At 49.9% G+C, this 17,231-nt stretch overlaps 2 protein-coding genes across 5 annotated transcripts in view; one reads left to right on the top strand and one right to left on the bottom strand.

Moving 5' to 3' along the window:
• The window catches only part of COL9A3 (collagen type IX alpha 3 chain), a 25,990-nt gene extending 22,719 nt beyond the window's left edge, over window positions 1–3,271 (top strand). The window contains exons 35-36 of one of the 2 annotated variants that reach the window (XM_037006452.2): window positions 349–555; window positions 3,185–3,271. In XM_037006452.2, the coding sequence (XP_036862347.1) occupies window positions 349–539 (191 nt within the window). In that variant the 3' untranslated portion in view covers window positions 540–555; window positions 3,185–3,271. Of the gene's footprint in view, window positions 1–348; window positions 994–3,184 lie in introns of those variants that run through there. The other variant, XM_037006451.2, reaches the window with a different exon arrangement.
• Window positions 1,130–17,231, bottom strand: TCFL5 (transcription factor like 5). Of its 3 annotated transcripts, none has more exons than XM_037006459.2 (6): window positions 16,533–17,225; window positions 15,390–15,573; window positions 14,945–15,107; window positions 13,311–13,557; window positions 11,346–11,487; window positions 1,130–1,898 (listed from the first exon to the last, which is right to left on the bottom strand). In XM_037006459.2, exons 1-6 carry the CDS (start codon window positions 17,162–17,164, stop codon window positions 1,776–1,778), a joined length of 1,491 nt encoding a protein of 496 aa, XP_036862354.1. In that variant the 5' UTR covers window positions 17,165–17,225; the 3' UTR covers window positions 1,130–1,775. The 3 variants fall into 3 exon arrangements, with proteins under 3 accessions (XP_036862354.1, XP_036862352.2, XP_036862353.1); XM_037006457.2 differs by having other exon boundaries at window positions 13,311–13,554; XM_037006458.2 differs by lacking the exons at window positions 1,130–1,898; window positions 11,346–11,487 and adding an exon at window positions 12,282–12,414 and having other exon boundaries at window positions 16,533–17,231.

Raw genomic sequence — 17,231 nt, 5'->3', positions numbered from 1 at the left:
CCCTTCTGTTCACCCACACCCGTCCCCATGGCTGCCACCAGCATCACTCAACAAGCCACTCCCGTGCAGACCCTCTTGCCCGCTCTGCACCCGCTCTCCATGCAGCTCCAAAGATCTCTTTTTCACGTGCCAGCTGCCACCCGAGGGCAAACCCTGACGTGCGCACCTCTCACCGCACCCGCCACCTCTTCCCCCACTTAGGGCCTCTGCCCTTGCTCGCCCGTGGCCAGCACTCCTACCCAGGGCTTCTTCCAGAGTCAGGAAGTAAGCTAGTGAGGCAGAGGGGCTGGCCGGCTGGGCGGTGTAGTTTCCCGCCGCGTGCACACTCACCTTCCCGCTCTGTCTCAGGACCACAAGGTGTGCCTGGCATCAGCAAAGACGGCCGCGACGGGGCCCACGGTGAGCCCGGGCTTCCTGGAGATCCTGGCCTTCCCGGCGCTGCTGGAGCCCAGGGGCCCCCTGGCATCTGCGACACCTCTGCCTGCCAAGGAGCCGTGATGGGAGGCGGCGGGGAAAAATCAGGTGCTAGACGCTCCTAAAACAGAACCTCAGAAGGTGAGAGGAGTGGCAAGCCCCGAGGGCCACGCCTGGAGTGTTGCACACTGTGCTGCCGTGCCGTCAGGCGAGGCCTTCCTGGCTGCCCCAACATGTCCTCAATGGCAGCAGCTGGACGCTTGGTTTCAGGGGAAACCGTGCCCGTCCCTGAGCTGTTGTCAAGCACTCCGTCTCCGCGAGTATTAACGGTGGTCCGTTTCAGCTGTGACATCATACCTCAGACACAGACCCTATGTAATAAAATTGTAAACCCAGCATTTGAGAGGGAGAGAGCGTGTACATACACGAAGTTTTGTAGGATTCCAACAGATAATATTCAGCGACTTGTTTACATAGCATTTGTTTAAAGTCTAAATATAATCTCAATAAAGTGATATTATATCTTCAGATTGACTACCCACAGTGTAACAAAAAATTAACTTAATGTATGGGTCCCTTTGACACAAAGCTCTCACCTGAGTCAGCTCCTGCTTTTGTGGACAAACTATCTCCAAAAAACAGTATTTATTGAAGGTGACTTTGTATCACACTAAAGTCTACTGGTATGATCTGTTGTAATAAATAAAGCCACTCATTTGAAAAACTCCATTCCAAACACTACAGTTTATTACATAGCAAGCATGACCCTCCAGGTGAAAGCGAAGGCCCTGAAGCCACCCGCCGTGACAATGTTTCATGTGGACAAAAGGGGCCTTACGGGAAGTCTGGAGGACATTCAGTGGAAGGGTCAGGACAGGACTGCCTTTTGTGACATAGTGCCTTTCCACTGGGACCATTACAAGGGGGAGTGAGAAACAAATGAGATAAAATCTCAAACTACTTCTAGTTAAGAACTATTTAACTTGTTCCAGTTGCTAAGAGGGCATATTTAAAATGTAAATAAAATAAGTAAAAAGCAATGTACCTTTTAAGACTAAAGAAATTACAAAGGATGTTAATTTTTTTAAGTTATCATGTTAAGAAAACATGATGAAATCAGACAGATAATTAATAAATTACTGATTGTCAAGATGTCTTCATCCCCAAATGGTCTAAGAGGACATTTGTAAAGTAATTTGTTCTAGGTATTCTTAAAAATCTGCTTTCACAGTCCCACCAGAGCCCCTCAACTCGAACCATGGCCCTTTCAAGGCGGACTATCAGCGCGGAGTCCGGGGGTGCGGAGATGCTTGTGGTCGCAAGGGAATGGCCGGTTTCTCCAGGAACTGGCGTTCAGCTCCTTACTTAACATCCACGGCAGGGGTGCTCTGCGGACCCTCTTGCACAGGGCACGTCGCCAAGGAGTCTGGTCTGGTCAACTTGAGTCTTCTGCCAGTTTTGCCACAAAATACACTTTCAAATTCCTGAAGTCAAGAAATGATCACTTACATACTGAATTTATCAACATCAAAGACATTTAAGACATAAAAACTACTATGTTTAGAAACACAAAAGGTTGAAATGAAGAGCTGTACTTCAAAATATATAGTTAGATTAAGGTGTCATTCACAGCTTAGGTCACATCTTGTAAGGGGGTATATAAAATAAAAATAGAAATTCAAACATTTTTCTCAGATGCAGTTGACTGCTGACCAACATGGGTTTGAGCCATGGGGGTGCACTTCTATGTGGATTTTTTTCAATAAATACAGTGGAAAATTATTTGGAGATTTGTGAAAATTTTAAAGAACATTTTCTCTATCTCACTTTACTGTAAGGATACAGTATACAATACATATAACACACAAAATGTGCTAATACTTATGTCACAAAAAATGAGCGACTGTTTATGTTACTGGTAAGGCTTCTAATCCAAATAGGCTATTAGTAGTTACATTTTTGGGAAGTCAAAAGCTATATGCAGATATTCCACTGCATGGGCGGCTGTCCCCACCAACTCCCACCTGGTTCAAGGCTCAGCTGTAGTTACACTTAACTCTTTTTATTTGGTTTTCCAAGAGATTCTCAAAATGCTGTACCATGTTATGAAGCCGCCTTCTATTTAAAAACAGCCATATCTGTATGTTATTTTTATTGTGGTAAAATATACATTTCACCATTTTATTTGTGAATATTCAATTCAGTTGCATTAAGTACATTCAAACTACGGTGCAGCTATCAGCACCATCCAGTTCCAGAACTTTCCACCACCCACCCACACACTCGGGACCCATTACATCCTGAGCCCTGAGCATGTGTGTTTCCCACGCACAGAGGTGAGGGCTCTGTGGGAGGCATGGCGCTGGGGCAGTCTCTGTACCCACAGAGAGAGCCCTGCTGGTTTTGGGCTTGTTCGTGGGGCTTGGCCCCAATGTCCCTTTAAAGGGCCAGGATCAGACCGACCAGTCCTGAGCACACAGGTCAGCCTAAACCTCCCGAGAGGAGACAAGTGCGTGCAGGTAGCAGGAATCTCATCAGCCTCTGGGCAGCAGAGGATGTCAGGCATGCAAAACACTGAAGGCGGGACACCAGAGACGCTTCTGTCTCTGATAATAACTGGCAAGGAAAGAGGACACAGGAGCCATTACAGATTAGACGTTCCGGTTGGCTACGTTTGGATCCTGGTTCATGTCAAGTGCAGGAAGATGGGGATGGTTTCTGGAACGATACGATGTATGATCACATTTTTAAACAACCCTCTCCTTTCTAGGGAGATGATGAGGAGTCTGGAGCTGCTGTAAAATAAGCGAGTGAAGGTGGCAGGATGGGAAGGTACAGCTGGAACAAACTGTGCCTGAAGCTGTTACGACTGCTTCTGTTCTCACGCTTTTGTGTATGCACGAATTTCCCGAAGTCTTTTTAAAAGTAAAAAAGCACAGCACTCTTACACAATTAGATCTAAGTTAATGTTTTTATTATAGTAAAATATATACAATGTAAGATCCATTTTAACCATTTCTACCTGAAGTATAGCATCCGGTACATTCACCCTGCTGTGCGGCCATTGCCACCTGCATCTCCAGAACTTTCTCATCTTCTCCAACCGACACACCGTCCCCATTCAACATGTGCTCCGCATAGGCCACCCAGCCCCTGGCGCCCACCTCCCACTTCCTGCCTCTATGGACTGGCCGCCCTGGTACCTCCTGTAAGTGGGGGCACGCAGTGTCTGTCCTGTTGTGTCTGGCTTACCCCACTCAGCGCCAGGCCCTTATGGCCCATTCGTGCTGCCGGAGGGTGAGGGTGTCCTCGTGTTTCTGGAGGAGCCCTCCGTGGTATGGAGAGACCCCTCTTTGCTAGCCCATTCAACTGCTGGACCCTCAGTTGGTTCCACCTTTTGCCGCTGGGAATGATGCTGCATGAACACTCACCTACAAGCATCCATTTGAGCCCTTGTTTTCGATTTGTTTGGGATCCACCCAACATGAACTTGCTGGTCATGTGGTAACTGTTTACCCTTCTGAAGAACCACCGGACTGTCTTCCACAGCGGACACACCATTTACATCCCACCAGCAATCCCAAGGTGTCCCGTCCCCCATATCCTCTGCAGGACTTGTTATTTTCTGGGTTTTGATGATAGCCATGATTCATGGATGTCACGTGACATCACTGTGGTTCGATTCGCGTTTCCCTGGTGATCAGTGATGCGCAGCACCTTCTGTGTGCTTGCTGGCTATTTGCTTAACTTTCATGGAGAAAGGTCTATCCGAGTCCTTTGCCCGTTTTTGAACTATACCTTTTGTTGCTGGGCTGTAGGTTTATATTTAATTCACAGGAAGGGAAGTTACTGCCACTGGTTTAACTTCCAAATCTTGGGACCGGCTGGGACTCTGTCGCCTGGTACTGTAGGCACACCTCAGAGATGTTGCAGGCCGGGCTCGAGACTGCTGCAGTGAAGCCAGTCCAATGAAGTTTTAGTTTTCCAGTGTATATCCAAGTTATGTTCACACTATACTGTAGTTTTTTAAGTATGCAACAGTACCATGTCTAAAAAAAGTATACACCTTTTTTAAAAAATACTTTATTGCTAAAATATGCTGACCATCTGAGCTTTCAGCAACTTGTAATCTTTTTGCTGGCAGAGGGTCTCACTAGCCGATCGGGGTGGTGGTTGCTGAAGTTGGGGCGGCCACAGCAAGCTCTAAACCCAGAACTCAGAGAAGTTGCTGCACCAGCTGCCCCCTCCTTTACTGCGCCGTCTCTGGAGCTGTGATGCTGTTTGGTAGCGTTTTACCCACAGAACTTCTTTCAAAAATGCAGTCAATCCCCTGCTGCTGCTTTATCACCTGGTTTCACATCACATTCCAAATCCTTACTATTCCAACAGTTTCCACAGCATCTTCAGCAGGAGCAGATTCCACCTCAAAGCACCTCCTTCTGCTTGCAGTGAGCAGCTTGTGGTCTATTCCGGCTTTGCCGTGAGACGCGGCAGTGCGGTCCTGCCCTCGGGCCCTACGTCCAACTTCAGTTCTCTTGCTGTTTCCACCAGACCTGCGGTGACATTCCCTACTGGTCTCAAGCCTCTAATTTGTAAGAAACATAATGTCTGCACAGTGCATTAAAGCGATAAAACAGGCTATGCCCACAACACCTATGTTCTGAAGCCGCAGCTGTGCATCAATATACCTGTATTTTCTTACCAAACTTTCAAAGGTTTTAGGATCTCAGTGCAACATAAGATAAACCACATTTTGGTAATTTCCTATATTCTGACACCCAAAGACCAAATATGAAGTATTTGTCTACAGTTGAGAAGGTAGAATTTAGCTTTGAAAATGACTGAAGGGAAGTCAGAAACAAGAAAACAATCATTTCTCAGATATAACAAAGTACTTGGAGAGATTTTCTTCACACACACACAAGGTTGGCCGGGTGTCCGTCTTTATTCCGAGTGGTTCTGCCAGAAGGGCTGAGCGGCGGCTCCGGGCTCTCGCAGGGTCCCTGGAACGGCTGCGAAGAGTGAGACCGCAGACCTCCAGTGCCAGAGGTAAGCTTGCAACTGCCGGCCCACTCTCAGCAGCATCCACTTTGGACAAAACGTAAGAGAAATAACTAAGGCTTAAGGATTCTTACAACACCCTGAGATGATGTCTGGCCAAAACTCATGGTCACATTAGATTTGTAAATCTGAGAATGCCAATAATAAAAATAGTATTTCTTAATAGGAAAAAGAGAGATGGTTCCAATCACACGTCAGGACATTATACCAGGAAGCCATGAAGAGGAAGAAAGCTGGGGCTGTGGGTAGGGAGGTAAGAGGGTGGAAGGCAAAGGGTTAAAAGAAACGGACGCAAACAGGCAGGACGCTGGGAACAGCACCCGGAGCGAGTCTGAGAGACAAAAGAGCAGGTCTGATCACAGCCAATGATCTCAAGCTGACATAAAGAATTTGCAAACAGGGAATGTATATTTTTTCCAGACACAGACTCCAAGAAAATTGACCACACAAGAGGTCACAGTGGAAGTCTCCACACACTGAAAGACCGCTTTTTTATACAGATCATCTTCACAGATCACAGTGTGGTAAGTGTGAGAAACAGACATAAAGCTGTTCTTAAAGACAGAAACCCCTACACAGATGGAAAAGAGCCAATTCCTAGAGAATTCCTATGTTGAAGAGGCGAACAAATGAAACTGTAAGATATTTAGAGACAATGAAAACCTGTGAAGACATCTATTTAGATGTTTAGAGATAAATAAATAAAATGCTTAGAAACACCCTAACCTGTGGGAGTTTTCAAAAGATCACTACAACAGAAATCTGCTTTAAATGCACAGATCACCTTATACCATACACAAAAACAGACTTAAATGGGTTATAGACCTAAATATAAGACATGAAATCATAAAATTCCTAGAAAACATAGGCAGTAAACTCTTGAACACTGGCATTAGTAATTTTTTTAGGACATGTCTCCCCGGGCAAGGGAAATAAAAGCAAAAATAAGTAAGTAGGACAACATCAAACTAAAAAGTTCTGAACAGCAAAGGACACCAACAAAATACAAAGGCAACCTAGGGAATGGGAGAAGATATTAGTAATGATACATCTGGTATCAATACCCAAAATATATAAAGAACTCATATGACTCAATACTAAAAAATAAACAACCTGATTAAAAAAGGGTTCGAGGACCTGAGCAGACATTTTCCCAAAGAAGACATACAGATGGCCAACAGGCATGTAAAAAAGATGCTCCACGTGGCTGATCAGGGAAATGCGAATCAAAACCATAATGAGGCATCACCTCACACCAGTCAGAAGGGCCACTACCCCAAAGGCAGAAAATAACAAATGCTGGCAAGGATGTGGAGAAATGGGAGCCCTCCCAGACTGCTGGTGGGAATGTAGATTGCTGGAGCCACTGTGGAAAGCAGGAAGGAAGTTCCTCAAAAAACGAAAAATATAAATACCGCTGGACCCAGTAATTCCACTTCTGCAAATTTCCCCAAAGAAAACAGAATCACTAATTCGAAAGGATTATGCACCCCTATGTTTATTGCGGCATTATTTACAATAGCCAAGATATGGAGGCAACCAGAGTGTCCATCAATAAATACATAGATAAAGAAGAGGTGGGACGTATACACCGTGAAATATTACTAAGCCATAAAAAGGAAATATTGCCATTTGCAACAACATGGATGGACCTAGAGGAAGTCAAATACCTTATGATTTCACTTATATGTGGAATCTAAAAAAAAACAAAGACAAAAACAAATGAACGAACTGAAACAGACTCAGACACAGAGAACAGACTGGTGGTCGCCGTGAGGGGGGTGGGCAAAACAGGAAAAAGGGGAAAAATTAGTGAGAATGTTCGACACCTGACCTGGGTGATGGCTACATGAATGTGTACACATGCCAAAATACGTGGGCCTGCACACTGAGATTTGTGCATTTTATTGTATGTACCTCAATAAAACAAACGAAAACAAAAGGAACATACACCACTGATAATTTTCAGACAGCAATCAAATGCCCAAATGACAGTAATTTGGATTTATTGCATTAAACAAAAAGATATCATTAAAATTTTTAAAAAGAAGAGCTTTAGAAAATTAGGAAAATGAAAATAAATGAACTTTTAACTCAAGCCACCAGAAAAAATTAAACTTGAACAAAAAAAGAATGAGGCTTTAAAACAATTAACATAAAAGCAAATTATGACAGAAAAACCACAACCACTGTCCCCATTGCCCCCCCAAAGACAGCACAGCAGAACAAGCCCAGAAGCCGGTTCTCATGCCCAGGGAAGCCAACGGTGTCAGAGATTGGGGTACAGACAAGGATCTAGGGATGACACAGGGCAAGGGGGCACGTGGCTGGACAGAGAGCTGCAGAGTAGAAGCCCTGGTGCCAGAGGCTGGCCCGGAATGCCACCAGGAGCTGGCAGGCAGCCCCAGCTGGAAGCCAAAGCCCAGATCCCAACCAGGAGGGAGGAGGAGGCACCCCCGGATGCCCACAGTGAGACCCCTGGCTCCCTCAGCACCCAGCTCCAGGACTGGCGTGCATGGACGGGGGCAGGGAGCCTGGGGGGGTGGGTCAGCACCGCTGCCCCCTACACCCGTCACTGGCTAACAGGGATGTGGCCGTCAAAGGCTGTGGGAGAAAGGAGAGAGATGATTCCTTTGCACTTTGCAGCTAAGAGAGCAACGAAACGGGTGGCTGCCGGCAGGGTGAGGGGACCCAGAGTTCCTGCGTGCAGGACAGCAGTGGGGACGCGACGGCACGTGTGCACCTAATAAGCTGGTCCTGCAGGAAAAGCGGGCGGCGGCGGGGCGGGGCAGGCCTGCTTCAGACGGGGTGGGAGGGGAGGCCCAGTCCCCAGAGCCTTGCTGAGGCTCACACTCATGACTCCAAACGTCATCTCACAACCACATTACCCTGGATCATATCCTGACTGGGAAAAAAGCTGCACAGGATATAACGGGGGCAACAGGCAGAATCTGAACACTAGCCTTGAATCAGATAATAGTGTTACACTGATGCTGAACTTCCTGATTTTTGAGCCTTGTACTCTGGTTATGTAAGATCGTGTACTTATTCTTTAAAAATACACACATAAATACTGGGAAAGGGGCATGGTGTCTGCAATTTAATATCCAATGGTTCAAGAAGATATATAAAGAAGGAGATGGAGGGAGAGCGAATAGGGCAAAATGTCAGCCCCGGCTGCTGGGAAAAACAGGGTGGGCATACATGGAGCTCTCACTACTTGTAATTTTTCTGTAAATTTGAAATTGTATCAAAAAATTTAAGCTACTCTAAGTAAAGGCCATCATCTGAATTCAGAATTCTGCAGACATCTGGCCTGATCACTTCAAAATCTTAATGCCGTAAGTGACCGTGGGTAGAGCGGGATTGTTGTGGCTTAAAGAGACTTAAAACTATGATTAAATGCACTGCCTAATCCATGGATGGACGCTGACTGTGGGGAAAATATCACACAGCTATAAACATCATTTTTAAAACACTTTGGGTTATGTGAGTGTGGCCAGGTACTCGACGACGAAGGAGAAAGACAATGAGTTGGACCGAGCTGGACCCTGGCCCTAGAGGCAGGACAGGGCTCTAGGTTTTAGGAGGCAACCTCACGGTGTCTGACTGAGCTCACAGGGCACTGGGTGCATGAAGAAGCGCGACAGGGTGGGGCACAGGTGTTCACAGCACTGGTCCATTAGAAAATACAAAGTGAGCCATCCATTTGCAGACAACACGGAGCCCTGCAGACTCACTGACCAGCCTACCGGCCCCGAATGTCCGGCTGGGAGCAGCCGCGGCTCGCCGCCCACCCTGCCCTCCCCAGCCTCGCCCCACCTCCCGGCCCTAGACTGAGTGGGCCCAGCCCCACTCCACGCACCCTGCTCTCAGCGGCCTGGCAACCTCTGTGACGTGCCACGCGCCACACAGCACGAGCACCGAGGAGCCAGAGGCCTGAAGGGGTGCCCGGCTGCCAGGAGACCGTGGCCAGGGAGGCCGTCGTGGGACCTCTCCCCTTTTAAGGGACTCAAGAGCCCCTCCCGGCCTCTCAGCCACGTCGTCCTCCTCTGAACTACTGGTGGGCCGTCCCTGTTTCCTCTGAAAGCCCAGAGCGACCTTCCCTCTGGGTCTTCCATGCACCCGTGGCAGCCTAGCTTGCTTCCTAAGTGCAATTCCCCTGCTGTTGCCAAATAAACTCATTCTGCCATAAAATAACTGGCTGTTTAGTTTTTACGGTTGGCCTGTGGCTCCTGCCTGAACGCCCCCACCCCCGGGGCACCCCGGACAGGGACCCAGGAGGCCGCTCTGCAGGAGGCCCACATGCGCCAGCTCCCTCCACGGGGTCTGCCTCATTCAGAGTACCCCCAAGCTTCTTGAACAGAAGCCTGGCAAGAGTGGATGCGTGGAATGAAATGTGTTTTAAAGTCATTTAAGAAAATCACTTGAGACTCTCATGACTGTGTCTTTAAGAGAACAGCATTTGCGCAGGCAGAGGGGAGGTTACGGGGCAGGTGGCTCCCGAGCAGCCTGCCTGGCGTCAGTACTGCCTGTTTCTTGATGGGCCTTAGAATCTGACCCAGAAACAACTTACAAGTCCAATGTCATTAAATTTCAGAAACACCCAGGAGGCTTAATGTATACATAATACGGTATCTCTAATTAACCTATTTAATCAGCATAGATACTCAATTTTCTGTTGTGAGCACCTTCATCATATTTGAATGAATTACATCAATAATACCACTAGGTACACAGAAGCAAACATTAAGTCATTTTTAAAACATAAAAGCTTTATTAAACCAATAGTCTACCTCTAACAAATAATATTGAAGAGTAACTGCATTATAAATAACTATAATGATTCAATTAGAAGAAATCTGATAAAGTGTTGCTCTAAGACGCAGCCAAACATGCGATGGAAGCAAGGAAGTTGATGGAGTCACGTGACTCACAGGGCGTAAACGCCATGTGGACACAGACGAGGGACACCCAGAGGACAGAGTCTGAGCGCACAGTGCAAGCAGGCTGACCGTGGCGCTCCCGGGCCTCCTAGGAGCCAGACTTGGGAGGCTCTTCGCAGAGATTCTGCGCCCGCTGTGCCAGCCCCCCCTCGGCCTCCTGTCAGCCTCCCTGCAGTCTGTGCAGCGGCGTGACAGCGAGGGCAGGGGGCAAAACCAGGGCACTAGGCTCACTTCCCCAGGGCCTCGCCACGCATCCTGGGCGTCAGAATTCTGGGCCAGCATCTGGAACCGAGGTCCCCCAAGGCAGAGCACAGGACCCAATATGCCACAGCACCTCACCTTTTACCTGAACCCCCAGAAAGGGTTTCACCCACACCAAGCATTTGGCCCGCGGGAGCCAAGCTTGCCCCTGGAGCCCGAGAGACAGGGTCAAGGCTGTGCGGGCTTACTGAGGACCAGGTGCTCAGCCGGAGCCCCCAGTGGACCCCAGGCACCACGCCCGCACGAGCATCGCTTCTCTGCCTTCTTAAAATGGCTGACGTCCAGGCTACTGACTGGGCGTTTGTCTGTCCCTATTTTCTTTTGCTCTTTTTACTTCATCCCTTTCCCAGAGTTTCCTGAAGGCAAAGGCATCTCACAGGCCTCTGAAACCATGAAGCCCTGACACAGACCACTGCACGGAGCAGGTGCTCAAGCTGCTCTCTGGCAAGTGACACTCAGTCACTACTCTGTCACTTTGTGAACAAAGCTGGGCTGTCATTACCACTGCGGCAAGGACAGGCCACGCCGCTCACGGGCAGGCTTTGTTCCTGCCGGACTCAGCATCTGACCCAGAGTCCGAGGGACAAACGTAGCCCAGGGGATGCATGTGTAAGAGCGCTGAGGGCTGCGGCACTCTGACACTATGCCGGCCTAAACACTCACCTTTCTGAGAGTGTCCCCATGTCTCTCCTGAATGTATTTCAGGAACGCCGTCGTCCACTGCAGAGTCGTTGCCTTATCGGTCTCAGTGTTGCAGAACGGGACTAAAAGGTTCAGCTCATCACAGCAGATGCGGATTCTGCGCCTACAATCAAAGTCCAGGGGAGCCACATAGGGCGGTGGCAGCAGCAGGAGGGCAAACCAGGGGCCCAAGGGTGCACAGCGCGCACCCATGCAGACCTGCCACCCCGGGAGCTTTCCCTGCCCGCTTCTCACTGCCAGGAGACAGGGACAGGCTTGAGTCTGGACCAAGGATGGATTCAAACACCCTGAATGCACAAGCAAAACTGTCCGTGCCTTTTCAGGGCAGGTCACTGTTCCACCCAACACACTGAGCTGCCCTGATACCATCCTAAGGAACGAACTCACACCAAGGAGGCACAGCTCTGATTCTCCAAGGGGCCCTGGTTCAAAAAGGGCCACAGACCAGAGACTTTTAATATCCCAAACCTGGTCTTTCAAGAGAGAGGAAGGCTCAAGTCGTGATTTAAATTATTAAACCACTTTTGACTTTTACACGTTCCACTGGGTAGCATGTCACGTCCTATACAAGCTGACACCGAGCTGCTTACTCAGTGTGGCTCTTGTTCTCATTTCCCAACTGCACACTTAGAACTTTATGTGGAAACTTGCAAGGTTGAAACAACAGCCGGCACTTCCCAGACACTCCCTAACTTCTAGGCACTGGGCCAGAGGCTCCTTACACAGCAGCTTCTTTACCCCTCATCTCAAGTCTATTGGGCAGATAGCATCTCTATTTTAGAGGAGAAATTCCAGACTGGAGGCGAAGCGTTTGCTGAAGGTCGTTAAACTAGGCAATGGCAGAACCGGAATTCAAACTTTCACTGTCAACAGGTAAGGGTTTTCACACAGTATGTATTTAGTAAATGTTTATTGATGTCGGAGTAGGAAGAATGTCCTTCATAGTTTACAGTGAGTCAGTGAAGTCCTTCAGCCAGAGTGTGTGCACATGTCTAAGATGACTGGCGAGCCAGCGAGCTTTAATACATCCCTTTGAAAAGAAATGAATCGCTTTAGTTTGGCACTGGGGCTCACAGACTAAAGATGTCTTGCTCTGCTGTATTTCCTGAGTCTAAAACGGGAACTGGTACAAAGTGCTCAATAAATGACCAAGTTAATCAATTTCATGTTAGGGGAACACTATGAAAAAACCCAGCTACAACAGAAAGAAATTAAGTACCTTCTGATTCTACAACAGTACGAATAACTCTATAGATAAACAAGCTGAAGTTTTAGCCTCCTCTTTCCTCAACATTCTTTAAAAAAAAAACAGCAAGACTCAGCAGCCACTGTAAGCAGTGCTCCCGTGGCGGACTCCGGCTCCCTGGGAAGGCCCGCTCGCGAGGCTGGTCCCTGACTGGCATCTGGGAACTCAGATTCTGGGAGGATCCCCCCTCCATTCGTTAGGAGGGGCTCCCTGCTTGCGCAGACAGTAAGGCTCTTGTTGAACACCGGCCTGCCTCCCACTCTCCTTCCAGAGGTGCGGAGCCTGGCTGCGTGCCAGGCACAGAAAGCCTGCATGGCCGCTCTGTAAGGTCTCAGGGCACAGAGCCTCCAGGTTCCCTGGCTGGCGCTGGCAGAAACAGGCACGTGGGGGTGACCGCGCTGGCGGCCTGTGTCTGGGCCCCCCGATTCCTCCCTGCTTGCCTCTGCTGAGCTGTCCCTCTGTAATGAATCGACACCATGAGTCCCCCCACTGCATCATCTAACTTGGGAGGTATCTTGGGGACCCCGACCTACCTAGCAAAACAAAGGCACTGTTTATTCTTGCCGACTTTCCTTCCCTTTGAACACAGAGATGGCTAAGCTACTGCACGCAGTAGCCATCTGCCGCCAGTAGTGACTGCGACAGGCTTGGTGGCCCGGTCCTGACGCCACAGCCATTACCTTCTGTCTCTCTCCATGCGGTTGTGCCGCTCCCTGCGCTGAGACCGCCCTCCTGGCGGCCCACTCTGCGCCTGCTCCCCGAGGCTCGCCTGTGAGGACTCCACCGACTGCCAGGCATCCTGTGTGGCAGCAGAACCCTCGCCCACATTCTGGATCTCTCCCAGGGCCCTTCGCTGCACATCCGTATCTGGCTGGTGGATTCTGCTCCGACTCCTCTTATTGACCGCTTGCTTACATAGCGCTTCTTCTTTGCAAAGACGACAAAAGGGCATTTAAATTTTTTCCTTGTTAACTTATCCCCACAAATGCATTTTCAATCCAAGATGTAAATCTGGGAGGGGCACCCAGAACTGAGGGAAGGGCCAGGCTACACGATTCCACAGGAGCAGGTCGTGCCAACTTCCAGGCCACAAAACTGAACCTAAACCTATGGCTACACTGAAACATTCCCAATACTGTGTAATCAAAATGACCTTGTCAAAGTCCCCCTTTTTTGTCAACAGGTGTTAACTGTCATCTATGAATAGAGAAATCCAGCACTTTTTGATGCTTCTCATATTCAGAAAGGAAACAAAAGCTGAAAATACTTCTCCAAAAGATTTTCTTTATATACAATTATTCTGACAACTGATGTTCTAACTGCAATGCTCAGAAGAAGACAAAATCCAAGTGGCTTAAGATCAATTACGCCTACAAGCAATTCTTCTCCCCATAAGCGACATAGTCTCATCATAGCTTTTATTTATGCTACAGACATATGTCAAATTTCCATCAAGCAGAGAACAGCAGGCTTCTGAGTAGTGTGTGTGGTGGTGCACACTGCCCAGATGCCACACAAGGCCACAGCCTCTACAGAGAAAGGATCACTTAACACAAGCAGCAGAATGGTGATAATTTTTCAAGGGAGATACAGAGAAGTATAACCAGGATCGGTAACAGGAATTACTCCTTAAGCTGAGTACTCGGCACAGGTACTATTTTAACATTAGTCTTTATGCCTTACAAATGTTAACATAAACCTTTGCATGAAATGTCACCGACCCAAGGAGACACAGGGAGAGCAGTAAATGCTCCATCACTGTCCTGCGTCCCTCAGCTCTTGACAAGCTTAGTGTGAGCTGTGCTATTTTGTTGGGTAACTTGAGAAACCATGTGTTTCCAAGGGAAAAGGGATTGGGAGTTCATTTTTTTGAGGCGATCAAAATCTACCTTCAGCAGTTTATTTCTGAAACTCCAGGTCACCCCATGACCTCTTGCTCCCCTCACTGCTCCGCCCAACTGCAGATCGTCTCCTAAAGCTTTCAGCAGGTTTCAGACCCCTGCCTCACTCATGAGGCATAAATAAGGGGAAAGACCTATTGCGCGCTTCCAGTAACTTGAAGTGTAAATTTTCCTGTTTACTGACATTACCATTAAGAAAAAGCAGCCTCCAAATTCATTTTTCCCATACTCAGTACAAATATGCAATAGAATGTTCACAGTGAAGTGCCTGGGGAAAGAGGTGGGAAAAGGACCCCTATGATGCACACACACGGTCCTGCAGGGCCTCTCCCTCCCGGATCCAAGGTCACAGTGACATCAGGTACAAGGCCCCAGCAGGATGGGGAGCCCCGGCACCTTCTGCCTCATCTTACCTCCCACTTTAATCCAAACCTGCTCAGGTAAACCTTTGTTTCTACCACCCAAAGTCTGTTTCGTGGATTCAGTTTCTTGCTGATAACAGAAAGAAAATGCTCTAGGCAATCCAATATCCTGGTGCTTGGCAGCTTCAAGTAGAGCACATGAGTTACCAGAACTCTGCAGAAAAAGGGAGCAACAGGAACTCTATCAGCAGAAGACTTGACCTCTTTAATACACAAATAGATGCACTTCTAACAAATAATGTCAGATCTGGTTTGTATGAAATTCCAAGCTAAGGTGCACACAAGCACTTAAAAATATTCCCAAACCACATAAACACTCGATTTTAAGAGTGTATTAAGCTCCAAGAAAGAAAAAAAAATCCTTGGGACTCAACTAAGATAAAACTTACCCATTCAATAAGGAAAAGAGCAAAGCTTCACAAACCACCTTCCCTACCTGTGTCTGTGGAAGATTAGGGTTCCCACCAGCAGAACAGGCATTGGCAGTGAACAGAGGGTACGTCAGCTGCAAGGCAGCTGCAGCCGCGGTTTTATTTTTCACTAACGTTGTGCATTTGTTTTGTTGCTGATGATGAGGAACATTCACTAAATCGGATGGACGTCGAATAAGAGTTACCAAACTGCCGAGACAAAAGAAACACAGAGACAACGTGTTTAGAGCACGTGGCAGGGAAGTTTCCAGAAACACTTCAACTGCTCACTACCACACCCTGATGGGCAACGTTAGATTTTCCAGACAGGAGCTGGGACCTGTTAGGAAGTCTCCATGACTGTCTCCATGGACAAGTTCAAATCGCCTCCCTCACAGAGGTCAGTGGCGCTGGGTGTCGTCTTACTTATTCCTTCTTTCCCACCACACCTCTGACCTCCTCTCTCTCTGTCTCTGTCTCTCTCTGTCTCTGTCTCTCTCTCTCTCTCTCTCTCTCTCTCTCTCTCTCTCTCTCTCGGCCATCCTTCCAAATCTGATGGCTGAGGGCAAAGTGGGGAAAAACCACAGGGTGGGGAGGAAAGCGTCCCTGGGCGCGCACGAAGGGCTGGCAGTCTGGCTGCAGGGTGAGGCTGCACCTCATGTTCAAAGCTTCACAATAGGCACTCAGCTTCCACAGGGTTGCACCTCCACCCAAACCCCGGGCAACAACGTAGGGGGAAGCAGAGCCGTCTTCCGAGATTTGGGCAGGTAATTTGGGGAAAACCTTTGGTCTTCAGGAGCATCTGTACACTTTTGTCTCCTCCATGTGGACACCCTCAAGAGTGCAAACAAGAGGTAACACTTCAGGGGTGCACTTACTACTCGAAAGTACCTGCTCGCTGGCATTGCACAGGCCCCACGACCTGTCAGGTCAGCCCCCAGGCCCACTGAGGTCTGCTCCCTGTTAAGATGCCAACCAGGAGGCCGGTGGCTTTGTACAGGGATCCCCTGCGCCTACACCCAGACCCAGCACGGCCTGCTCCCTGTTGAGGCCGGCGGCGGCCAGCCCGGGGGGGCCCGGCTACGCTCCTGCCTACCAACAGGGAGAGGCTGGCGGGCGCCTGGTCTACACCCCTTCTACGACCAGCCCGCCGGCGCCCCGGCACCCACTTGTTGAGCGCCACACTCGACTCGGGGGGCTCGGCGCTGCGCGGGGCGGGCGGGGGCTCGGCGGGGGCGCTGCTGAAGCGGTCTTCCAGGCGGACGCGCACGGCCGACTTGGCCCGCGCCTCGGGTGCGCCCTCGGCCCCCGCGTTCTCCTTGCCGTCGGCCTTGGGGCGGGCGGCGCCCGGGCCGTTGGCGCCCGGCGTCTTCTCGGCCGCGGGGGGCGCGCCCGCCTCGCTCAGCAGCATCATGCGCAGCTCCTGGAAGTCGACGTGGCCCAGGCAGGGCGCCGCGCCCGCGAAGCCGCCGTCGGCCAGCGCGGGCGGGCACAGCACCGGGTACACGGGCGCCGCGCCGCCCGCCGCCGCGCCGCCCGCCGCGAAGCCGCCCGGCGCCGTCGCGCTCGGCGCCGCCGCCAGGAAGGCCGAGCCGAGGCGCGCGTCGAGCTCGCCGTCGGCCGCGTCCATGTGCGAGCAGAGGATGTGCTGCAGCTGCGTGTACTCCACCTCCGTCATCTCCACCAGGCTCAGGTCGGTGGGCGCGAAGCTCAGCCCCGCCTCGCCCGGCGCGGCGTCCGCGCTCTCGGGGCCCGCCGGCCCGCCCGCCTGCGGCGGCTCCCGCGGCCCGGGGCCCGACATGCCGGCGCCAACGGCGGCGCGCGCGCGGGCGGGCCGGCGGACGGGCCGGGAGGCCTGCCGCGACGTT

The sequence above is a fragment of the Manis javanica genome, chromosome 5, assembly GCF_040802235.1.
Source record: "Manis javanica isolate MJ-LG chromosome 5, MJ_LKY, whole genome shotgun sequence".
Lineage (NCBI taxonomy): Eukaryota > Metazoa > Chordata > Mammalia > Pholidota > Manidae > Manis > Manis javanica.
The sequence above is the reverse complement of the archived record's forward strand: the minus strand, read 5'-3'. Positions and strand labels throughout refer to the sequence as shown.

Bases quoted from the DNA above. Each gene is read 5' to 3' on its own strand.
- TCFL5 (XM_037006459.2), bottom strand. From the start codon at position 17,164: ATGTCGGGCCCCGGGCCGCGGGAGCCGCCGCAGGCGGGCGGGCCGGCG. The intron at 15,574-16,532 runs GTGGGTGCCGGG...TTGTCTCGGCAG, and splicing joins TCGAGTGTGGCGCTCAACAA to TTTGGTAACTCTTATTCGAC. The intron at 15,108-15,389 runs GTAGGGAAGGTG...CTTTTTCTGCAG, and splicing joins CTAATCTTCCACAGACACAG to AGTTCTGGTAACTCATGTGC.